Source organism: Corvus moneduloides, chromosome 9, assembly GCF_009650955.1.
Source record: "Corvus moneduloides isolate bCorMon1 chromosome 9, bCorMon1.pri, whole genome shotgun sequence".
Taxonomy (NCBI): Eukaryota; Metazoa; Chordata; class Aves; order Passeriformes; family Corvidae; genus Corvus; species Corvus moneduloides.
The window spans coordinates 27,783,923-27,808,268 of record NC_045484.1 but is presented as its reverse complement, the minus strand read 5'-3'; the positions used below and the strand labels follow the sequence as shown (position 1 = coordinate 27,808,268).

General features: G+C 55.5%; 1 protein-coding gene across 2 annotated transcripts in view; it reads left to right on the top strand.

Moving 5' to 3' along the window:
• The first annotated feature begins 3,609 nt into the window (after positions 1-3,609).
• The window catches only part of SSBP3 (single stranded DNA binding protein 3), a 55,198-nt gene continuing 34,461 nt past the window's right edge, over positions 3,610-24,346 (top strand). For both annotated transcript variants that reach the window (XM_032117868.1, XM_032117867.1), the window contains exons 1-4: positions 3,610-3,759; positions 3,872-3,944; positions 4,126-4,187; positions 4,768-4,852. In XM_032117868.1, the coding sequence (XP_031973759.1) occupies positions 3,704-3,759; positions 3,872-3,944; positions 4,126-4,187; positions 4,768-4,852 (276 nt within the window). In that variant the 5' untranslated portion in view covers positions 3,610-3,703. The remainder of the gene's footprint in view (positions 3,760-3,871; positions 3,945-4,125; positions 4,188-4,767; positions 4,853-24,346) is intronic.

Below are 24,346 nucleotides of genomic sequence, written 5' to 3'. Positions count from 1 at the left end.
GGTAAAGGGTGGTCAGAGGATCCTGAAAGAGCTGCCAGCCTGGCAGGGCAGGCAGTGCGCTCTGCTCTGCAAGGGGAAGGTCTTGCAGGCCAGCATCAGCTCTTGCTTGGGGCCTGGGGAGACCCAACCACTGAGACTCCACTACCTTTGGCACAGGCTTCGAGGCAGTCCAAACAAGCTAATTAAATCCTGCTCTGCTTAATCAGAGCCATTGAGCACCAGTCAGAAGAAATTAATCCCGTGTTTTATTAGATGCTGTTTGAAGTCGTGTTTGGCACCTCATCCTCGGTTCTCATCTCCTTCTGGGGAAGGAAGAAGGACATCTGCGGGGAAGAGCGAGGGTGCAGCAGATGGCAGTGGGGATGATTCAGGGGCTTGAGGAAGGAGCTGCGACTCCAGCGGCATCCCTGGCGGGGGGGGGGGGGACGAGACACCTCTCCCTGCATCCCACAGCCTACCCCCTCCCCACGGCTGAGAGTCTGCGAGCCAGGCAGGCATCCCAAAAATACACGTTCCTCCGCATTGCATGCTAATGGCTCTGCGCGAGAGGTCCCACTGCAATTAAAGCACAAGGAGCATTAATATGCAACGTGGAGAGGCCACTCTTCCCACAGCTACTCCCTCCCAAACCTGTCCTTCCTGCTGCACATCCCTGCCCACTGGGAGCCTGCCCACGGGGATCCCACAGCAGTCCCAGCGGAGCCGCTGGCAGTGTGCAGTAAATTTGAGCCTTCCCTTTGCTGTGCCCAGGGGATGCTGCCTTTTTCCCCCAGCACGCAGCACCTTCTCCTGCCTTCGGGCTCAGCGGAGCAGGATCTGTTGGGTACCCACCAGGTGGGTGCCATGCAATGCAGCCCTGGCATAGGAGACACCCTGAGACAGCTGGGAGAAATCCACAGGCAGCTGTTTAAAACAACCGGCTGGGTGCTGGTTTAGGGTTTTTAATGACTTCTGGCGCTTTGATTGGTGCAACCCAAGAAAAACTCCTGACAAAGAGAAAGTCTGGCCCAGTAAGGTAGCCTACAGGTCACCCTCCAAGCCTTGGGAGCGTTCAGCAGCCTTGGTACATCCTCCTGCGACTCGGCCAGATGAAGCTGCTGGCTTTGGCTGTGGGGATTTATTTTTTCCTAAATTTCCTGTCATAACTTGTGTTAAAACTTTGCAGAGCCATTTAATTGCATTCTGTGGTGGTGATGATATGAAATTAGTCTCCCTTCTGATCTTTAGCTATGTTGGTCCAAAGCACCAGCTTATAATTTGCTCTAATCATCAGGTCACAGAAGATGTGAAGGCAGGGCCAGTGCCTGGTGTATTCACATGGGCTGGGAGTTTCTGCCCTTACCATGCTGGCGTTTGGCAGCTGGCAGGTTGGGCTTTCCTTTGGTGCCACTTTGGGAAGTTTTTCATCAACTGCTCTTGGCCATTTCCTCAAGAAACAGCTGGGAACTACAGCTGTCCGGAGGAGACGAGGGAAGGCTGAGCTGGTTTCCTGTCTCCCTTCTCGGGCTGTTCCCTCCTCTGAGCATCTCAGAAACATTCTCCACTCCTGGCTGGAGACCTGGAACCAAACTGCTGAAGGCACCTAAGAGGAAGGGATCCTGTCTCCCATCTCATTTCCCTGGGCTTGCTTCATGTCCCACGCTACTCAGGGGGCTGGGGAGAAATGGTGGCTGGGTTTTGCCTACTCACCTATCCCAGAAAACGAATGAGTTAGAAGAAAACAAGCTCCTGATGAACAGGAGCAGGGCAGGGCAATATTCTGGGAACAGAGAGGCCCTTTCGCTGCCGAGGGCACAGCGCTCATTATTCCAGCGGCATTAGTGCTTTCCACCTCCACGCAGGAGGTACAGGGTATCACGGTATTATTTTTAACCAGGGATATTTAGTGAACTTCTCACGTACTGCTGGAGGGTCGGATTTATCCCATAACCTCAGTCCCAGGGGACGCTCCTAGTTATTTTTGAACCCATCAGAGCAGCAGAGGAGCAGAGGGATGCAAAGGCTCGGGAGACACAAAGTCTGGGGTTTGTCTGGCCTGTCCCTCCGGTCTGTGCCGCAAAGGCGTGCGTGGAGCAGAGCCCCACATGCCTGCCTTGTCATCGCCGCCGTCACTCCCCCCACCCTAAAAACCAAAACTTGGGCAAAGCCCCAGGTTTTCCTTTTCTGCTGAGATGATCTCGGACGCCTACAAGTTTTGATCCTTTTCGACCTACCGCATTGCAAGACTTTTTTCTCCCCCGCCCCCCCCCCCCCCCCCCCCAACCCCCAGTTCAATTTAAACCTCAATTTAAACTGTGAAGAAGCGAGTTTGGCCCTGCTCAGGCAGGTCCCGATGGCCGTGAACATTCCCACGGGCGCCGCAGCGCTGCCGCCGCCGCAGGAGTCACTCCCACGCCCCGCGGCTCCCCACGCCGCCGCCCCGAGCCTCCCTGCCCTCGCACGGAGCGCATGGCCCCGCTCACACCCAAGATCCCCCGTGTTTTAAGTGCAACCTCCCCGTTTCAGCAGTGGGTAACTCATCGCACAACCCCAACCCAGCGCGCAGCCGCCGTCCCGGCCGGTTTTTGTTCAGCCAGTCACTTTGGAGGTAGAGGTGAGGCCAGGGCAGGGGGAATGAGCTGCTTGAAGCCCTTATTTTTGTGCTGCTCCAACATCTGTCCCCGTGGGCACTGCCACCCGAGGCCAGCACTGATGGTTAGTTTGGTGGGCTCCTGCAGAAACGAATGTTGGTGGGGCGAGGGACGCAAAGCCTTGGCTCATAAATTAGGGGTGCCCTGGGACACACCGCGGCCTTGCCCAAGCCCCCGGAGAGAGGCAGAAGTGCTTCCCACAGCCCACCCTGCGCGACCCCCACCCAACCCGGAGGGGGCGGCTTTCCCCGCCCCCGTGTTTCTAAGGGCAGCGAAGCGAGCAAGCCCCGTGACTGGAGCTGGCAGCCAGGACAGGCTAGCCCCGGGCTCTACTCAGGGCTCCGCGCAGCCGGGCGCGCCTGGCCTCGAGGTGACCGCCCGCAGCGCGGGGCTGGGGTGCGCGGCGCCGGGCGGGACCCGCCGGGGCCGGTCCGGAGGAGAAGGCGGCGTGCCCAGCCCTCAGCCGCCTCCCTTCTTCCTTCTCTCTGTCCCTGCCTCCCGCCGGGTCCGTCCCGCCCGGCGCCGCGGAGCGGCAGCGCCCGCCCGGCCGCACCGACGCTCCCCCCGCACCCCCCACGGGCGGTTTCAAGTCCCCCCTTCCGAGGTCTCCGCGGCGCCGGCCAATCAGCGCGCGCTGCGCGCCGCGGCCCGCCGCCTTAAAGGGCCCGTGCGCCGCGCGGCGCTGGGGGAGCGGCGCCGCCCGCGGGCCGAGCCGGGCGCGCTCTAGGACCGCGCGCCGCCGCCGCCCGCCCTCCCTGCCCACCGCGGGAGGCCGCCCGCCGCCTCCGGAGCGGGGCGTGGCGCGGGAAGGCCCCGCCCCCGCCGGGCGGTGATTGGCGGGAGCGGGCGCCCGTCGGCGGCGGGGGCGGCGCCCGGCGCGGCCACGTTCGGGTGCGCGGCCAGCGGCGCGTTGGGCGCAGCGAGCGGCGGCGGGCGCGGGGCGATGGGGGCGCGGCGGCGGCCGGCGCTCTGACAGCCCCCGGCGCTCCCTCGGTGGCGGGCGCAGCGGCTCCGGCGGCGGCAGCGGCGGCGGCGGCTCCTGGCGGCCGCCCCCCTCTTCCTCGGCGCGGACCATGTTCGCCAAAGGGAAGGGCTCGGCGGTGCCCTCGGACGGGCAGGCGCGGGAGAAGTAAGAGCGGCGGCGGCGGGGGGAGCGGGGCGGCGGTGGCGGCGGGGCGGCTTTGTGCGGGGCGGGAGCGGGGCGCCTCCTCCTTATCCGACCCGCCGCTCGGCTGTTGCAGGCTGGCGCTGTACGTCTACGAGTACCTGCTGCACGTCGGCGCCCAGAAGTCTGCGCAGACCTTCCTGTCCGAGGTGAGCCCCGCCGCCCCCCGCGCCCTTTGTGCGCCGCCGCACGCCCGCCCTCCATCTTGCGCGGGGCGGCGGCGGCGCCGGGGGGTCGCCGCGCGTGGGGGCCCACGCCCACCCGCGACCACCCCCCACCCACACCGCCCCCCTCCCAACCCACCCCCCTCCGCCTTCCTCTCGCCCGCAGATCCGGTGGGAGAAGAACATCACGCTAGGCGAGCCCCCCGGCTTCCTGCACTCCTGGTGGTGGTAAGTGCGGGGGGGCGGGCGGCGGTGTCCCGTCGCGGGTGGGAGCAGCCCCCTCGGCTGGGGGGGTGCGCGCCGGTGTCGCGGGGCCCCACGGGGTGCAGCCCCGGCAGTGGCGTGAGTCAGCAGCGGCGGCGAGCCCCGAACCGCCCCGGCTCCCGCTCCCCGCGCGGCGTCGAGGTGCGGCGGAGCCACCCCCGTCCCCGCGGGAGCGGCGGGCAGGGCTCCCGCTGGAGAGCTGCCGGGCCAGCCGCAGGCACCGGGCTGTGCCGGTGCCACTGGGGCGCCCAGGGGAGCAGAGCTGGGCGGCAGCGAGGCTGGGAGAAGTCCCTGAAGTCCCACGGGGGTTATCCCTTCAAGGTGTTGTCTCTTAAAGGGCTACTTTTGCTTCCTTAAGTACCCAGCATCTCTGCTCCTGACAGTCAGGTCCGAGCGGTGCGAAGCTGGGATGCACAGCTGGATCCAGCTGAGGTCCTATCCCAGCCGTGGGCGCCGTGGGGTGGGAAGCCGCTCACCTGCGCTGACCTGGGTGCCCGATCCCTGATGAGTAACTGCTCCTCTCCTGTCTCTCCCCGCCATGCAGCGTGTTTTGGGACCTGTACTGCGCAGCTCCCGAAAGGCGAGACACTTGTGAACATTCGAGTGAAGCCAAAGCCTTTCATGACTACGTGAGTAACAAGTTTCTAATCCTCGCGGTAATTACGGCGTTGGGGAGCTCCGGTGCACCAAGAGCCAACCTAATGTAACCAACTGGCAAAAAGCGTGGCCTTTTTTTTAACCAACAATGTTCTGATTTGACTGAACAGTATTTCATAATGTTGCAATTATGTAAATGAGCTCAGATGGTTATCTTAAGCACTTAAAGGCATTCAGGCTACTGGTAGAATTAAGAAGTTTTGCATAGCAATGGACAACGAAGTGTTTGTAGAGGGTCGATGGTGAGATATTTAATGCTGAGGATGCTGTGATGGTGAGATGTTTCATGCTGAGGACACCTCGCAGGATGGGCGGGAGTTGGATTTTGGTGGGAAGGAGAAGGGGGATTCCCCAAGCTGCTGTTGAATGCCCCGGTTACTACCTCCCTGCCTTTGGCAAGGCTGGGGGCTTCCTTGGTTTCTTGAGACGTCCCTTGATCCCAGCAAGGGAGAGGTGTTGTCTTGTCGAAGCTGGGGTTGCAGACCTGCGTTGGTTGGTCGTTGTGCGTCTTGGCTCTCCATGGTTTGGGGTGCTATCTGCAGAGGTGGCAGCATGACCCAGGCATGGATGGTGCTTCTGGGGTGGCATGCTTGAGACTGAGGTATCTCCCAGAGAAACACCTCCTGGCAGGGGTGCATGGCATGTCTGCTCCAGTGGGTTGCCCACTCCCGTCCCGCACACGGCGCCCGCATCCGCAGCGTCGGGAGGAATTTGCATCAAAGGATTAGTCACCTGGCTGCGGGCTTGGACCCCAGTCAAATGCGTTTAAACCTTGTAGCAGGAGCTGGTTCTGTCTGCTCCAGGGAGACTATGGTATGGAAACCATTTTTCCTCCCTTCCCAACTTTCTCGTTGCCTCGACATGCCTGGCTTGGGATGTGTGAGGGTTTGCTGGTGAGCAGTGCCGGGCGAGCGTCTCAGGGACCTCCACGGTGCTCTCACATGCTGGCACTGGACACAGCGGTCGCCCTGGGGCACAGGCAGTGCCAGAGAGCCTTGGCTGGCTGCTGAGCTCCCTCTTGTCTCTTCCCACCCCTCTGGGTCATGGGAGAAGCGTGTCTGGGTATTTGCTAGGTGGAGTTTGTGTGTCTATCTGTCCCTGCCGCTGCTCTCTGCATTGCTTGTTTTCACTGGGTTGGATTAAAACGGTGAACTCCTGAACTAAGGGTCAGAGCTGACAGCCAGCAAGTACATCTGTCAGTTGTTGGCTTCTGCTCACTTCCTGGATGTTTTGGGGCAAACTGGGGGGGTTTCGGGAGCCCAGATGGGACAGCAGGCTCATCACGAGCAAGGCAAAGGTAGATCTTTGGGCAGCAGAGCCACAGGTGAAGATGACATTAGCAAGCAAGACATGGTAATGCTCCATCCACAGCACCCTCCTCATCATGTCTGAGGATTTAGTGTATTTAGAGAAATTAATCTTTTTTTAGCTTGGTAATAATTCTAACAATAGGCCTGAGTGCATTAGATGATTCGCATAAACTTCTTTAGTACACGTTGCTTTAAGCTTACAGTAAATAGACACAATCCTGATTGTTTTTAATTCTCGGTGTAATGCAGTTTTGTAACAGCCCCAAGTGCTTTACTTTTTGGGTAACTCCTAAAAAGATTTTCCCTCCCCTGTGCCTTGGCTTGGTGGCACTGGGTTGGTTTCCCCAGGTGTGTTTTGGCCCCAAGACAGGGCTTGTTCTTCTCTGTGGCGTGGCTGGTGATGGATGCTCACGGTACAGTCCCTTTCTGAGGAGCAGTGTTTTCCTGGCACAGCGTGTACTTTACAGGGCAAGGGAGCTGCCTGGCCAAAACTTAAATATTGACCAAAGAACCGAATGATAACCATGGAAGTGTGAATAGCTCCTTGTTTCTCGCCAGCTTCCAGGGCAGGCTGCCGGTACTGGTGAGCACGGTGGGCAGTGTCAAACACCAAACCCAGCAACCCATCAGCAGTGCATGGCAGCTAAAATGGGATATGAGCCCCAAATGGGGCTGGATCAGTGAGTCATGAATTGCTTCATGTGGTGGTTGTGGTTAAAAACATCCCAATCTAAGTCTTGCCCCAGGTTGGCAGGGTGTTGTGTCTACACTTGGCCAGGAATGGGCAAACTCCGTGTGTCCTGCTTGGTGCTTGCCCAAAATGCAGTGTGTGTTAGCCCAGAGACTGTGCTACTGTAAGGACAGAACGAGGGGATGCTTTGGGAGTCATTTGGGGCTTGGCATGTCACCTTCCCAGAGTGAGCACCAGAAGGGTTCTTACCTGGGGGACACATCTTTGGGAAGGGGGAGTGGTGCTCCTTGTTAGCGGGGTGCTAACGGTGGGATTTGCATGCTGTGTCATTTCTACTTCATCTTCCAGCATAACTGTATGAAAACTATTAGGAGCAGCAGGACAAATTGCCAATTTCCCCCTCAAGTTTTAAACATTTAAATCTCCAGTGAGAAAATAAAGTAAGGAGAAATCCCACCGCTCTTTTTTCGAGGGGACCCTTGAAAACTGTGGGCTCTTGTGAACACTTGGGAATATTGCTTTTTACCTTTCCCCTGAGGTTTTTCTCCCAAGCTGGGACAAAAGCCTGCTGGCACTTAGTAGAAAGGTGGGAGAAGAGTGATGGGAGTGGGGATTCACCTGGCACAGGCAGGAGGAATGCTGGATCCTTCTGTCTCTGGCAGGGCTACGTGTCTGTTAACACAACTGTCGGGTTGTGTTGGTTGGAGGGTTGTTAGTCATCTTCTTCCACCTGTGTCCAAAGAGTTTATCCGAGGTAACAGCCCCACGAGCACTCACCAACTCCTAAAACTCAACCCATAGCCATTGATTTAGGCTCCTCCAAGCCCCGTGGCGAGCGTGCCAGCGTTCCGGCACGCTCCTGGAGCCGGCGAGCTCGCAACGGGATCGCTCGTCATGACAGGGGATTTCAGCCGCCGCGTTATCTGGGAATTGGCCGATGGCTGGTCGCAGTTGAGCATTTCAACGCCGTGAAAGCCAATACAATTTGAGTTAGCGGTGATGACTGCCAGTTTAAATACCGCAGTGAATTTCTGTCAAAGAGCTAATACATAGAAGGGGAATTGCAGAAAACTTGATCACCAGAACCACTTCAGTCGATTTTGGCCTCGAGCTACAGAAAATGAACTTAAATCTAGTTGACTGTTGCTACATACTTTTTTGTGGTATTGCTCTGCCTGCACAGCCAGCTCATGTCAACATGCAGGAGAGAAAACTTGGGGTAGCCTTTAGCTGATGAAGACTTTGACTTTATCATTCCCTTCCTCTGTTTCCTTGTTTCCTCCTGAGAAGGACCTGCATTTGGGAGCACTTGAAATGCTGTTTTCTTTGCAGCACAAGATCTGCGGAGCTGTGGCTTTGACTTGCCATTAACGGAAAGCATTGATTTATTTGTTTTTGTTTTTAACTTTGGAAAGCTGCTGCAGTTCTTTCTAACTTGGGCCTGGAAGGATGCTCTGCGGCAGTGGAGTGGTTGCTGCTGGAAGTGTGATGGTTGGTCTGGGAAAAGATGGTGTGGTTGGTGTTCCTGTCCTCCCATCTTGGTTGGAGACAACCAGGGCTCCTTCTTTTTCCTCCATCTTAAACAATTCCGCTTGGATTGAGATCTCAGGGGCTTCTGAAGCTCGGATGGATGGATGGATGGATGGATAATTCAGGTTTGCTGGAGTTAGTGTGCTCAGTGGGAACAAGGTGAAGCCCAAGAGGCCAGCAGGACCAGGTGCCAGCAGGAGAGGCACCCCATCCCAGCGTCCCTGCCTGGGTATTCTTGGGCTGCAGGGGAGCATTTCCTTGTCACAGCACCTTCTGCTCCCCAGGGTCTGTGTGGCCAACTCATGATGTGGTGCACTGGCAGGTGACATGGCGTTGTGGGACCCGTGGGAAGGGTTGCTCTTCATGCACGAGGGGTTTGGTGTGACTGTCTCCTCTCCCACGCCAGGCTCTTTTCGTGTTCTGGGACCAGTGAAGGTTGTAAGACCTTGTTCAGAGCACCCATGGCTGTGAGGGTGGGACCAGCAGGTGTGAGAGTGTTGGTCCATGAGTAGCTCTGTGGTGGTGGTGATGGCCCATTAGAGCTTCTCCTGTTGTGTGCAGCCCGTGTATTGAAAATGTGTTGTGTAGGAGAAGAGATGTTTTTGGGGCAGGTTTATCACTATGCAGGGACAGGCTGGGAACAGCTTTATGTGAGCCCCCCGACAGGCGTTGCCTGAGCCCTGGGCGTGTGGCTCAGCAGTGGCACACACAGCTCTGTCCTGTTTTCATGCAGGACTGTGCTCTGTCTGGGCTCCATCCAGCTCCACTCTGCAGGGACAGGGTTCCCTGGTAGGTAACCAGAGAGAGGAGTTTCCTTCAGGAGTGGCAGGCTGCCAGGAGCAGCTGCAAAACTCCACATCGCTTTAAAATAAATTGCAACAAAAATAAATAAATCCAGATATTCCCTCTCCCAGCAGTGCTGGGCTCAGCCTTCCCTCCCAGTTTAGGGTACTGGTGAGCCTGGGTGTCCTTTAAAGCCCACTCTTGCTGGAGTACCATGCAAAGATGGATTAGTCTAATATTGTGTTTTAAACAGCGTTGGCTGTCGTGATGGAGCAACCTCTGCTGCCCCACTTCCTGCTGCCCAGCAGCAGGACCAGGGCATTTCAGAGCAGCACCTTTCCACGGGTGATGCCCATGGAGAAGGCTCCATTGTGAAACCGGAGGTCAGAGCCCAGAGCTTATGTCTTAGTCTTTGACTGGGGAGCCTAAATATTTATCCTGTTCTGTCCCTAATGAAAACAAATTGTCAACAGTTGTTCAGTAACTGACTAAATTAAAATCTGTAATTAGTCAATTAGATTAAAGAGTTGGCACAACCTGATTGTATCATGCTGGTTAGGTTATTAAGAGAAAGGGTGTGATTTTTAATTACTGAATGCTAATTTTGACGGTTTCAAATAGAAACAGACGTTCCTCCCCTCCACCCCACCCCAAGTGCCTCTGCAAAAGTAAGGCAGGGGATGGATTTTATATCAACAAATGGTGCGAAGATGCAAAGTTTCTCTGGCTCCAGTCCGGGAGGGGGTTCTTCAAAAAAGCCAGGAGTGGGATGGGAGGAAAGGAAGGATTTCTTCAATCCTGAGGATGGGAGGGCAGATGGGGGTTTGTGCCGCGGGTGGGCACCCCCTGCGTGGCTGGGTGCTGGGGTCTGGCCGCTGCCCATGGAGGTCCTGCCCTGCTGCCCCGTTGCCCATCCCGGTGTGTGCGGGTCAGCGTGCCCTCGCCTCGCCACGAGCCCGTTTGCAGCAGCGAGCCAGACTGGAGTATTCTTTCTTTTCCCTGGGGATTTTTTTATAGTATCTTTTTAATCCCCCTCCCCCCGGTGCTCAAGAGGGGCCAGCTTCCAGTGGCAGGCAAAGCCCGCAGCGGGGAGGAGGAGGAGGAGGAGGAAGGCCTTGCGTGGCGAGCGCGGCAGCCCAGCGCCATCCCATTGTTTGCCCCGGCGGCCACGTGGGCGAGCGCGGTGAGGCCGGCGAGGGGACCCGCTGCGGGGGGAGCGCCTGCCCCCGGCAGATGCTGGGCTCCGGGCGAGCACAAAGCTCGCAGCCCTGCCCTCCCCGGCGTGCGGGGGTCCCTTCTCAGGAACAAAGAGGGCGAGGGGCCACCGTGCCAAGCCGTGCCGGGGAAGCTGTGGCCGGCACGGGCACTCCTGTCCGGCAGCGGGCAGTGGGGAGGTGTTAGGTCAGGACGCCGTGTGTTGGGTACGAGTGAGACTTTCCTGTTCTCCTGATCATTTCCTTCCTTACCTTGGAAACTTGGATTTTCTCCTACCTTTTGTTCCATATTTTTCTCTTGTAAAGCTGTCCCTGGTTCTATTGGAAACAGCTGCCAGAGCTGGTCCTGGGGAGCGGGCGGGGGGCTCTGGCTGTTTCTCCTCTCTTGCCGCTCACGCTCCCGTGGCAGAGCTGGCACCACCGAAATGGCACCCGGCTGTGCGAAGCCCTCGCTGGTGGGGGTGTGCTCCGGGGGGAGCTGCTGCAGCCTCGTTTGTTCCTGGTTTTCCTTAGGAACAGAGGGGATGGCCGGGGGAGAGCGGTGCAGTGCCCGGTGCAGCGCCCGGAGCACCTTGTGTCCAGCCTGGCTGGTGCTGGGAGCTGCCCTGCCCTGCCCACAGGGACCACAGAATGAGCTGTGTCCCCATGAGCATCACACACCTGTCTTGCCAGCATCCCAGTCGTGGGTCAGGGAGGCTCCCTGACTTCTGCTGAGGCTTCTGCTGAGGCTTCTGCTCAGCCCACGAGCACGTTCCTCCTTATTTCCCTGCATTTTCTCCCTCTGAGTCCTCACCCTGCAGATCCCTGGGGGGACAGCCCAGGGTTGGGGTCTTGGTGGGGTAGAAACAGTGCTTTCCTCCAGGCTTGCAGGGAGCAAAAATGTCTCTTTGCAAGTAAACAAATACCTCTGCCTTGGTTTGGGGTTTAGTTTTTTTTTTTCTTCTCTCAAAACTACCGATTGTTGCCACAGGTGCCAGGAGCTGAGTTCAAAGCTACAGCTGTGCAGTCAAGGGGGGAATTTCCAAAATACGGGATGGCTTCTAGGTGCTGCTTCCCACATTTAATGGGACTCTGCTGCTGACCCACCCACCCACTGCCACCTCCCTCCTCTCATCCCCAGAGTGGTGTCACCAGTCTCCTGTGCTAGCCAGGGCAAGAGGGGCACCTGGGGGGCTTGGGTAGGGTTTGGGTTTGGATGGGGCACAGCTCTGTGTGGTAAGACCAGCTTTTCTTTTGTTTTGGGTTTGTGCATTTAATGAATATATATATTTTTTTATTTTTTTTTATAAAAGGAATAAGAGGAGAAATGCTCACTTTCCTGCCTGAGCTTAATGCGGCATGCATGGTGACTGTTAGTAACAAAATTAAGCAGAAAAAAATGTGTATACATATGCAGTTATATCTGTGGAATATGCAGAATTGAGATGTACATAGGGATAAAGGAAGAGGTGCATGTGCCTGTGTATTTTGGAGTGGTGGGACAGAGCAGGGCTTTGTGCCTGGCCATCCAACACCCTGCCACTTGCCTTACTCTTGCTCCTCCATGGCCACTGCCACCAAGACCAGTGGTTTTTAGCAAGGTGATTTCCACCTCTGCGTTCCCCAGGCAGGGTGGGAGGCTGTGGGGTCTGTCTGTCTGTCCGTGTGCGAGGCTGTGCCTGCTGCCTTAAGATAAAGTCCAAAGGAAGACCTCTGGCTGTGTCTTGAGCTAACATTTTCTTTTTAATTTTTTTTTCCTTAATGTTTCTGCACCAACCCTTGAACATTTGATCTGGTGCCTCTCCTCCTGGGGTGCGGCAGCTTTCTGTAGTGAAAATGAGCTCTCACCACCCCTCCTGCCTGCCTCAAACAGGGTCTGGGGTGGGGGGGGTTTCCTTCCCATTTTCCCTGAATTTGGGCTGTTTTTTTTACAGTCTCTCAAGGCTGAGCTTGCACCTATAATTGGAGTTTTTTGGCTACAAACTGAAGCAGGGGATGCACTGCAGCAGCTCTGGCTTGCTGGTGAGCACAACCTGCCCAACACAGCTGGGGTGCTGGCATCCCATGGCATTCCCAGCAGGTACAATAGCCCACAGCCAGTCCCTCCTACCTGACGTGGATTTCCTTCTGTGTACAGCTGCCATCGTACCTGGCTCACCTGGTCTAGCACTGACTGGTGACCACCACAGCGAGTGGCCGGCTGGCATCTCCTTCCTTCCAGAACAGCCCTGCTGCAAGGGTGTCCCAAGCCTTGGCTTTGCTTATTTACCCATTTGTGCTAACTGTAAAGTGGGAAATGCCCCTCTGTTACCCCATGGCTAGCTGGCAGTGCCCAGCTGTGTCCCCAGGCAGGCAGGCGACTGCTTCCCTGCCCCAAGGCAGTGTTTTATAGCCCAGCCTCTGGGCTGGGGAGCAGTTGGGAGGTTGGTTGTTTGGGGTTGTGTTTTTTGCCTTTTTTTTTTTTTTTTTTTTTTTTTTTTTTTTTTAAGTGAAAAAAGGCAGAGCACGCTGAGGAAAGGGGCAGGGCGCTTCCTTGAGGCGCCCTGGTTTGGGGTGGGCAGATAAGGGTGCTGCGTCACGCTTGGCTCCTCTGCCCTGCCAAAGCCTGGCAGAGCATCCTCCTTGCCCTCCTGCTCTGCCTCGCCCTCACTGGGTGCTTGTCCTGTTTTTTGGGGGAAGCCCCATTGGGATAAGGCAGCCTCTAGTGCAGAAGCTGCTTGAACCCCCACATTTCCCTGCCCAGGAGCGAGGCTCACACCAGGAAGGAGGGAGAGGTGCTTTTCTCCCCCTTGGCTCTTTTCTGCCGGAGCGCTGTGCAGCTGGTGGGGTGTAAATCACACCCAGCCTCCCTGTGCCCATCTGCCAGCAGGATGGTGGGGGGGTCATGGCTGGTGGCAGCTTGGGGTGACTCTCCATCACAGCTTCAGCCCCGCGCCTGCGTCCTCGTGGCTCTGGGACAGTGCCCGCTCCTTCGTGAGGAACAGAACCAGGGTCTGCCCGTTGGTGGTGGAAACACTCTGGGGTTTTTCTGTGCAAGGCGTGAACCAGGAGGTGGGTCTGGTTTTGTGAGACCCTGTTGGGGTCTGGTTTGGGGCAGGGACAGCCACACTGTGAAATGCTCGGTCTCATCAGGGGGGCTTTGGCAGGGATGTGCTTTGTGGAGTATGGTTGGGGATGGAGGTGGGAGCTCACAAGGAAGCAAACACTGCTCCACGATGCATATGTGTCCCTTTAGCCCGGCTCAAGTGCAGTTTTCCATGGAAACCCCAAAACAGATGGTTTTGTTTTATCCTGGGTATTACAGCACCAATAACACCCAGGTGCTTCACACCTTTGCCAGTCTCTGCTGGAGAGAAGGTCCAGGCTGAGGCTCCCAGGGCTCATTTCATCATTAAAAGCAGATTTACTTGCTTATCCCGGAGCCCTTCAGGGTGTTGTGGCACGTCCTGACAGCTTGTCTGTCCTTACCTGCAGTCATCAAGGAGTTTTCAACATGACTTATATAAAGCCTTTGTACTTGGATTGCTCCACCGTGCTGCACAATGGCTTCTTTGTCATCCTGCCAGCTAATTAATTTTAACTTTTACCGTTGCTCCGGCGCGGTGCATCGTCCGCTTGGTCCATTTGAAGCTTCCCCCCCCCCAACCTTAAGTGTTTTCCAAGCAGTTTGACTTGTTGCTGCTGAACGCTGGAGAAACCAGCTGGCCCCACTGGTGCTCATCTTCTGGGGAGAAGGAGCTGCCCTCACACTGCTGCAGGAGCCGGGGCTGGTGGAGGGAAAAGCCATTAGGAGGCTCAGGTTTTCTCCAGTGGCTTGTTTCTCCTGGCTGGCAGCTGAAGGTCCCCACAGAGAACATCCTCTGATGAAGATAACAGGCTCTGGCTCCCTGGCCAGTGATCGGCACCACGAGGATCTCGCAGCCAGAGATGAAAGCCTTGGCTGCGTCTTCAGGACAAAACCCCTCGTGCCTGGGGATGTCTGTGGAGGGGAGGGTGTGACAATGGTGATGCGTGCTGGAAACTCGGTGCTTTTTGCTTGCATCCTCTGAGCAAGCATCTCCAGCACTGGCTCCAGGTATCACCACAGCATCCCTGGTGCAGCAGGGAGCTTACGCCTGGTACCTCCAGAGTGTTCGTAGGGGAGCCGAGCATCTCCTCAGAGCTGCCTGGAGGACCAGGAGAGATGTGACCCCAGCTGTGGCCCTTGGGGTGGGATGAGCCCGGGTATTGTCTTTCTTGGGTAGGAGGGATGGAGATGGCCGCATGCATAAGCATCAGCTGAGTGTGCAGCCGTGGGGTTTGTGTGAGCAGTGCTGTGCCGGGGGGAGCTCCCCTCTGCTCGGGATGGGGACGGTGGCAGGTCAGGGAATATGGAATTGCTGCCCTGGTGTTTAATCTGGTTATAAGGATGGCTATTAGAGATAATGAATTTTGCCTGTCCCCACTGTTGTAATACAAGAACCCAACTGTCTTTCAACACCGCGAAGGTCACTCCTCTTTATTTCTGGTTGTAAATATTGCTGGTTACAGATGTTTGGGGTTGATGGACATGGCTAATTAAGTTTCTCCTGTCAGCTGGTTGGCAGGGTGCAGGGGTGCTGGCATGGTGGTTGAGGTCAGAGGGCAGGATCACAGCCAGGCAGCAATGCCAGCAGTCCCTTAGCATGGTGTGAGCCCATCTCGCTGCAGCCACACAGTGAGAGCAAAGCTGGGTTTGCACTGAGCCTTGCCCCTCTCTTTATTACGAATTTGGAACAGGCTGGTGGGAAGAAGGCAGCTTTTGGGAGCAAGTTTCCATTCTGCTGTTCTCATTTGAGGGGAATTCAGCAGGAATTGTCACGCCTGCTGTCCCCAACCTGACCTGAGGGTGGGAAGAAGGATGCAAAAAACCCTTCTAATTTTTACCATCGTGTATCTTTTGCGCCAGCACCGGCAGAGGCTTTTTCTTTCCCAAAGAGACTTTAACATGGGAATGACGGTGTGCTGGCTAGCAGAGCCAATACCCCACACCGAATTAGCACCAGGAGGGGCTGGGGGTCCCTTTCTCTGGGGCATGAGGCTGGTTGCTTCCCGGTGCTCACCCTGCCGGGAAGGAACCGTCCGCGTGCGCTGCCTGTGCGCCTGGAACGCAGCACGTGCTGCTGTGCTCCCCGGCTCCCCCCGCATGCCTGATTTATGCCGCTCCACATTTTCTCCTCCTTTCCATGCCTCTTTCTCCTCTCCCTCCTTTTTCTTTTTTTTTTCCTTCTCCCTTGTGCTGCCTGTGCATTGCCTTGCTCCTTTTTTTTCCCCCCTTATTGCTCGCAGGCCTCCCTGTTAACCCAGCAAGCTGCAAGATTTAGGGCTCCCTGCCTGGTGTGCATTCTGAATGGGGTTTTATCCTTCCAGAGGAGGGGGCCGTGGTCCCCGTCACCCCACTGGGACATGATCCCTGCATGTAGAAGGGGCTATTTTTATTATTTTATTTTATAGCCGCAGAGCACAAGTCGTGTATCCCCGTTCTGGATGCTCCTAGCCATGGATTGCAGCAGAACTGGCGGGGTGGCCACGGGTGCCCATCGTCTCCATCCCGATGTCGCTGCGCCGGCCATCTGTCCCCTCCCGTGCGGCGCCGGGCTGCCGGCTGCTTGCCGAGGCATCAGGGTTTGCCCAGCGACTGCGAGGCCACCAGAGGAAAAAAAAGGCAAAGAAAAAAAAGTTCCATTTTTGCTTTGTTTGCCCCCATTTCATATGTATAACCTGACTTTTTGTTGCCTTTTTTGAGGGGGGGCTTATATATATTTTTTTTCACTCCCCTGGTGCCGTGCCAGGCGCATCGAAAGTTTGCTGGGTCTTGCGTGCGTGTGCGGATGCCGAATAATTTTATTAGCTGCCTGGAAGGGAGCCAGCACGGCGTGCACCGCGCAGGAGGTGGCTGCTGGGGCGCCTTCCCTTTGCTTCCCCTTCCCAGCTGCCCCCCCTTTGCCTCCACTGGTCTCCTGTGCGTTGCATCATCAGCATTACCCCTTCATTTTATTTTTATATATATTTCTTAGAAGGTTTTTTTTTTTTTTTTTTTTTGCTCCTTAAAGGGTTAAAACCGATGGGGAAGTTCAGCTAGCACTTGCAAGATATGGTTGCCTTAGCAACAGGCCTCCTAATCTGGTAGGTGACCTGAGAGACTGTGGAAGATGCAGGGGTTGGTTTGGCATTTCATTATTTCATGAGGCTGCGGCTCTCCAGCTGGTTCCCTTCCCAGTGCCTCCACCGCCGCTGCTCCCCCCCGCTGCCGCCCCCGGCATTCCTTGGCAAAGCCCTGGAGGGGCCAGCAGCACAGTCCCCTCCCTGGGCGCTGGTGGGTCCTGGGAGCTCTTGCTCAGAAAGGGGGAGAGGGCTTCCCGCAGCCCAGGTGATAATTATTCAACTGTAGGATTGTAAAGATGGTTTCCTACCTTGCCTTTCCTGCTTTGAAAGGATTTGCCGTGGTGGCTTGGGGAAATGAATTCATGTGGCCCCAGAGCTAAAGGTATGCTCATTGGCACTTCCAGACACTGTGTTTTGGGCTCTGTGGTGCTTCAACAAACAGATGGGGCACGAACAGGGAAGCATAGTGGTTGGAAAAGGTGATGGAGTTGAGATACAGCATCCAGCCAGTGTTTTGGGGAAGGTTGGTGGGCTTTGGGAGGAGTGTGGCAGCATTTTTCCAGCTGCTTTAGGCTCCTCTGGGCTCACTGGGCCAAGTGGCACAACCAGCACATGCCCATGGATGGATAGGCCAAGACCTGGGCATTTCAGTGCCACAGCCATGGCTGCCTTCTATTTTTTTTTCTTGGAAACATCCTCAGGTTGGCATTTCCCAGCACTGTCCCTTTTCCCTTGCTGTAGTGACCACCCTGTGGAAAGCACTGGTGACCACCCACTTGTCCTTGCCAGTAGTGGAGCCATCTAAATTAAGAAACTGCATCACAAAACTTCCCTGCCAAATATATGGCCTCACTAAATCTCTGTGCACCATCAGATGAGGGCCCAAACTTCTGCCTGCACAGTCCCGCATGGGATTGGAATGGATGGTGGTCACACCTGATAGTGCCCATTTGCACAGAACTGTTGCATCCAGGTCCAAATCATCACTGAGCTCTTTGCCAGGATGGCCAAGCCACTCTCTGTGCCCAAACCCAGGATGTTTTCTCGCTTGCTAGATCTTGAGTGGTTATGGAGTGTGACTCTGCCCTTGGCACCCAGCCGGGATGGCTGGGCAAGGAGACCCTGAGGGAACGAAGATGTCCAAAGGGCTGGGGCCAAGCTCCCTCTGGGTACCAGTGGAATAAAGGGGCCAGGACAGCACCAGGGGCATCCCATTCCCACAGATCCCAGCGTGCAGACCTCTTTTGTTTTTTCCCCCCTCCCACTACTCCACGGCGTCAGTGGCAGCTGCCTGCGGACGCCGGGGAGAGCCGCCTTTGTTTACCCGCCTCTCCGGCAGAGCGAGCGCAGGGATGCTCTTGGATCGAGGTGCTGATCTGTCATCTCCAGGTTTTATGCATCCCCAGACAAGAAATCAGCGGTGCAAAGCGCAGACTTTTTGTTACTTATCGCCGAGCTCTGTGCAGAGCGCGGCTGCTGAAAGCAATCTGGTGTCTGCGATGCCCAGATTTATGGTTTCCCAGCCTCATTTGAGGTGTTGGCTTCCACTGGGAAGTAGAAAACCTGGTTTGAGCCATCGGAGTAGGATGAGAGGACCGTGGTGTGTAGTGACACCGGACCCCATGTCTGATCCCCAAGCTGGTAAATGGCCCCAGAGTCTGTCATCACCCCGGCTGGGACAGCATCTCCCTTGCTCCATCTTATCTGGTGGAGACAGCAGGAGGACCAATGTCCCAGGGAGCTGAAACAGCTCAGCTTTCTCTCTGGGTCTTCTCCACTCAGAGGCAAAGGCTGGAGGGAGGCAAAGGGAGGAAATCCAGGCAAGCCAGCAGAATCCCTAGAAAGCCCTTTTTTCGATCACTTCATCCCTTTTTTTTTTTTTTTTTTTCCCTATCTCTGCTTTGTGAGGCTTTCCAGGATTTGTCCCTCTCGGCGGGGATTTCGGGCGGTCAGCTGGGTCCCCAGGCACGGACAGACGGACAGGCTGCCAATCAGCCAGCGCGCACCGTCCGTGCACGGAGCGCTGTGCTCTGCTGCCAGGGGCTCCTGGGGCTCAAGCACAGGATTATACATGGGGTTGGTTTGTTTTTTTTTTTCCCCCAAAGAAAATCAAAATTCCCAGGGAAAATATATTAAAAAAAAAAAAAAAGAAAAAAGCCGTCTCCCCCCCGCCTCCGCCCTGCTGAGAAGCAGCTCTGCGATGGCGGCTGGAAAGTGAAGCCGTAAGTGTTGCGCGTGCCATCTGCTCCGCTTGGATCGCGGGAGCGGCTGGAGCCGGCGCAGCCTCGCGGGAAGGGGGGGCAGCGCTTTGCAGGGGTAAAGATAGGATCCCCCTGCCCCACATTCCTCCCACTCGGGGTCCTCTAGCTCAGTTTGAAGCCCACGCTGGCATGCTCTAGCCCCAGCTCGTGCTGCTCGGAGGTGTCCCATGGATGCAGATCACCAGGAGGATACGCGCCTCTCCCGCTGTGGGTCGTGCCAGGGTGAAGATGGTTGTGGGGTGGGATGAGTGGTGTGGAAGGGAACGGGCAGGCTTTTGGTGGTTTTAGGCATCTGTAGCTCAGGTGGGTGCCTGAGTTGGAAGCACGTGCTGGCACAGGGCACTCTGTAGCGTAGGGTGCATCTCATGGGGACCTCGGGTGTTTGCTGTCATGAGAGCACCTCAGCAGGACACATCTGCTCCTCCCAAGGGGGATACCAAAGGAAAACTCCTTCCCCAATAAGGAAAAAGTATATGCTCTCTCTAAAAAGAAAGAAATGTGTCTTATTTGTGGGTTTGCTATGGGAGCGTCTCCGGGTTCCCACAGGAGTTCCTCTGCTGGCTCTTCAGCTGGAGCCCGCAGAGCAGTTGGGTTTCTCTCTGCTTTACCTGTTTTTACAAAACTGCTATTTTTTTTAAGACTTACCAGTGGGTCAAGCCAACAGACAGAGGTGGGATGCAGAGGGAACCCAGGCTTTCAACCTGCAAAGGCAACCCATGTCCTCAGCAGCTGTGCCTGTGGCTCATGCTGGGTTGTGAGTGGTTAGCTTGTTTAGGGGGTAGCCAAGAGATGAATATTCCCAGGATGTGTGATATGCAACCTGGGGGATTAGTTTTGACTGCAAGGACAGTCAGAACTGTCTACCTGAACTACCCCGTTGGCTTGGCTCCACCACCAGCAGTTTTGGTCTATGGATGCTTGTCACACATGCCATGTGTATGGGGTATATATATGATTTGCTGGTTGGGATTAAACCACGTTAAGTACCACACATTTTGTTCACACCTCTCCCCCGGTGGGATGGGGAGGAGAATGGGAGGGGCGAGAGGGGAAAGTAAAACCCATGGATTGAGGTAAGAGCAGTTTAATAATTGAAATAAAATACAGTAATAGGAGTGAAAAGAGACATTATAGAAAGAAGTAAAACCTAAAAAAGATAACTGATGTGCTATATAATTCCTCACCACCCACTGACTAATGCCCAGCCTGTCCCCAAGCACCAATTGTGCTTCCTGGCCAAATCCCCCCAGTTTATATACTGGACATGACATTCTCTGGTGTGGAATATCCCTTTGACCAGTTTGTGTCAGCTCTCCTGGCCATTCTCCCTCCTGGTTTCTTGTGCACCTCCTCACTGGCAGACCATGGGAAGCTGAAAAGTCCTTGACTTGGAGTAAGCACTACTTAGCAACAGCAAAAACACCAGTGTGTTATCAACGTTGTTCTCATACTGAATCCATAACACAGCGCTGTACCAGCTACTAGGAAGAAAATTAACTCTATCCCAGCCAAAACCAGGACAATGTAATCTTTTTTTTATGTTAGAGAAGGTTTGCTTGCAGAGCTTGGGAACTTGGGGAGGATGCCTAGTGCTTTCCACCCCTCTCTTCCCATGCAAATGCAGTTGCTCCTCTTCTCCTGGTGATAGAAAAGGTAGTGGTGGCGTGAGTAGGTTGAGCCTGTGGAGAAGGAATAACGCTCTCCAAACAAAACCAGAGGGCTTGTGAGGAGAAATGGGAAGCTGAGGGAGGGCAGAAATGTCTGGGGAAGGTGCCTGAGGAGGAGGCTGCAGAAGGTCTTGCTGGGCTTTGGGACAGGGTGGAAGGATCCCAACTCAGTGTTTTCCCGTACTTGCTCCCAGCTGGTGACCATGGTCAGACCTTCACAGGGATTTCTGGGGTTCAGTGCTGGCTGTAGTGAAACCATGTTAGAGCCCAGCCCTTTAGTGGGGAGCCTCTTGGGAGCTCCAGCTCAACCCCGTGGAGATGAGTTCGTAAGACACGTCCTCCTCACCAAACCCTGGCATCCAGGAAGCACTTCCACGCCCACAGCTCTCTGGGGACACCCACAGCCTTCAACCATCCCACCTCACCAGGTGCCACTTGCGGGTGGTGGGCTGACCCCACCTGGGTGCCAGGTGACCCCCAAAGCCACTCTGTCACTCCTCAGCTGGACGGGGAGAGAAAGTACCACGAAAGGCTCATGGGTCGGATAAGGACAGGGAAGCATCACTCACCAGCTACCATCACAGGCCAAACTGACTCAAATAAAACTTAATTTAATTTATTGCCAATCAAATCAGAAAAGGATAATGAGAAATACAAACTAAATCTTAAAACACCTTCCCCCTACCCCTGCTTTCTTTCCAAGCCCAACTTCACTCCTGCTTTTCTCTCCCTCCTTCCTGCCAGCAGTGAAGAGGGACAGGGCATGGGGGCTGTGGTCAGTTCATCACAGCTGTTTCTGCTGCTCCTTCCTCTTCGGGGGAAAGACTCCTCCCAGTCTTCCTCTCCTCCAGCATGGGGCTCCTCCCACAAGAGACCGTCCTCCACAAAATTCTCCAACACGGGTCCTTCCCCTGGGCTCCAGTTCACAAACTGCTCCAGCGTGGGTCCCTTCCACGGGGTCACATCCTCCTTTGGGCATCCCCCTGCTCCTGTGTGGAGTTCCCCATGGGCTGCAGGTAGATCTCAGCTCCACCATGACCGTGGGCTGCAGGGGCAGAGCTGCCTCACCATGGTCTGCACCACAGGCTGCAGGGGAATCTCTGCTCCCGTGCCTGGAGCACCTCCTCCCCCTCCTTCCCCACTGACCTTGGGGTCTGCAGGGCTGCTGCATTCATGTTCTCACTCCTCTCTTCTCTGGCTGCAGTTGCTCCTGCACAATAAGTTTTCCCCCTTCTTAAATACATTATCCCAGAGCCCAGTACACTGCAAGTAGCTCAGAGCGGTGCTCTTCGGTGGCTACCCCTGATCCCAGCGTTCAGAAATTCATTAATTGGGCTGGAACAATTATTTTTGGCTTTTGCAGAGGGAAAGGCTATAAATAATCACCCCGCGAGCTTGTGCGGTGACTTTGCAGCCTCTGTGGGGGGGGGTGGGGGTTGTGTTGGGGTTTTTTTTTCCTTGCTGCCGTCCGACTGGCTTTTTCTTGGCGGCCAAGAGTGGGAGACTTATCTGCAGAAAATGCCATTTGACTTGATTAAAGAAACGCATGCCATTGGCCCAGACTGCCAAACTTTCTGCAGAAACGGTTGCGCTTTCTGAGAAACCGCCCCAGGACCTGCCGGGTGCAGCAGCCTGGCCCTGGGGCGGTGGTGGTGGGGACAGGGAGGAGGGGAGGAGGACAGGAGGAAGAGGAGGACAGGAGGAAGGCTTCCCCGGGCTCAGGGAAGGAAAACAAAGCAGAAGACAAAGGATGCTGGGGAGAATCTTACCAAGGTGGAATCATACCAAAGAGGATTTGCCAGGCAGAGGGGCAGCAGTGGTGGGCATGCTTCTATGCTTGCACTGCTGCACCAGCAGCAGCTTGCACTGCCCTCACACTGAGGGTTTTTGGTCCTTGTGGAGTTGGGTTTCAGCCTGAGACTGATCCAGAGGTGAAAGCCTCTGCATCCCAGCACCTACCCCTCAAGCTCACCCATCTAGTACCCTTGGGAGCCAAATCACAACAGCCTTAGCAGAAGCAAACAGCATCTAGTACACCTTCTTTTGTAAGCCCTCTGTCGCATCTAAAATAAATTTGCATGTAAATTGACAGGCTGATTTTAATGTCTCCTGGCTGTAGAGCACTGAAGGCCCACGCTTCCCTTGTAGATGGGCATGTGGCATCATCCCTGCTCTTGCTGGGAGCTGGTGTAGTGGCACAGAGCTGTTCCAGGGTGGAGGTGGGAGAGGCATGGGGTGACTGCTTGGAGGGAAGCAGAAACTTAGTATTTGCTTTTTTTAAAAAAAAACCCCAGCTTACTGAAAGGATTGATTGAGACTTACTGACAGGCTGGTGGCTGAGAATGGCCAGCGCTGGAGGACAGCAAGCCATGTTTTCCAGTAGGGGTGCTGCTCTGTGCCAGGCTGCTCCCAGGGCCCACACAGCGCCCTGGGTTTGCAGGAGCACATCCCGCATCTCTGTCCTTGCCTGGCAGCAATTAAACACATTCCCTTCATAGGTACAGGTTGCCAAAGACAACACCCATGAGTCACTGATGTCTTGGAGGGTGTCACTTTGGCCAGTGCACCCCTTGGTACCTGTGTTTGGGGAGCATTGCTGGAGCAGGAGCCAGTGTGAGGATCTGTTAGGAGCGTTTCAGGAAAGGCTGCCTAGAGCAGAGCATCTCCCGAGCAGTCTCGCCATGGCAGCTTTCCTTCGTCATCCATTATTTATTTGATCCTCTGCAAAACAAATTCGCTCCTCGGCACTGATTCTGATGACAGTGCTCATTTTACAAAAGAGGTAAAAGGAGCTGGTTTTGTTCCCAGTCTGAAAGACTCGAACAAAAAGGTGTTTCCTGCCGCCTTCTCTCCTGTATCAGTGAGATAAATCTGCAGAGTTTTAGAGTGGTGATGAAAATTTTGGAATCTCAAGTAGTGAAACGTCGAGCAGCGCTTTCGCTGTTGATCCCCATCTTCCCTGGACCTCCAAGGCTGTTTGCTGTGTCAGGATCAGGGGGAGCCAAGATGCTCAACTCACCTCGTAGCTCACAGCTGAAGGTTTCCTGAGGGCATGGCTGTGTGTCCGAGGAAAAGGGGCTTCATGGGTGCATCTCCTCCCTGTGTGTGCTGTTGGAGGGCAGCTCTGCTCTACTGGTGCACAGAAGAGTATGTGCTCAGGGTTTGGAGCCAGGGGGACAGTTTCAGAGGGTGTTTGGGGATGTCCTCAGTCACACCAGTGGCCAAGCCAGCTCCACGTTGCTTGCACCAAACAAGCTGGAGTGGTGGGCTGAGCGTGGGGCCGGGAAGTTTGGAGGGAGGAGACGGCGCGTCGGAGCCACGTTCGTCAGGATGGAAATAACTGTCAGCCCCATTCAATCTGTCGCCTTGTTCCCGGGGGACAATTGCAAAACAGGATTACTGGTACTTAAAAATTCATAGAAAACGTTTCTTATCACAACGTCATAATTGTTATGACTCAGAAGAGTAGAATTGCCATTTTCCTGTGCCTTTTTCCCCCCCCTCACTTTTGTTGCATACCGAATCCCTTGCTGCAGCTGCGGGATCGTCAGGAAGGGGCGGGGGGGGGGAACCAACAAACCAAGGCGATGCTTTATTTTATGCTAACTGCTGCATTTGACTTGAAAATGATGTCCCACTGGGTCTCGTGGTCAGCGTATTACGGCGTGATGGATGGCTGTCAGAGCGGCGGTGGCTGGCAGATTGCGATGGGTGGAGGAGAACAGATGCCCGGTGACTTCAGGGGCTTTAGCAGAGCCCAGGACTGAAGAGTGGAAAACAAAAGCAGATGGGAGAGCTCTGCTTGGGCTAACTATTCTTCTCCGGCCACGTGTCGGGGAGGGAAGCTCGCCGGGCGGCTGTGTCCCTTCTGTGCTGTTCCTCCGTGGTGAGCTGGCCTGCCTGCTGAA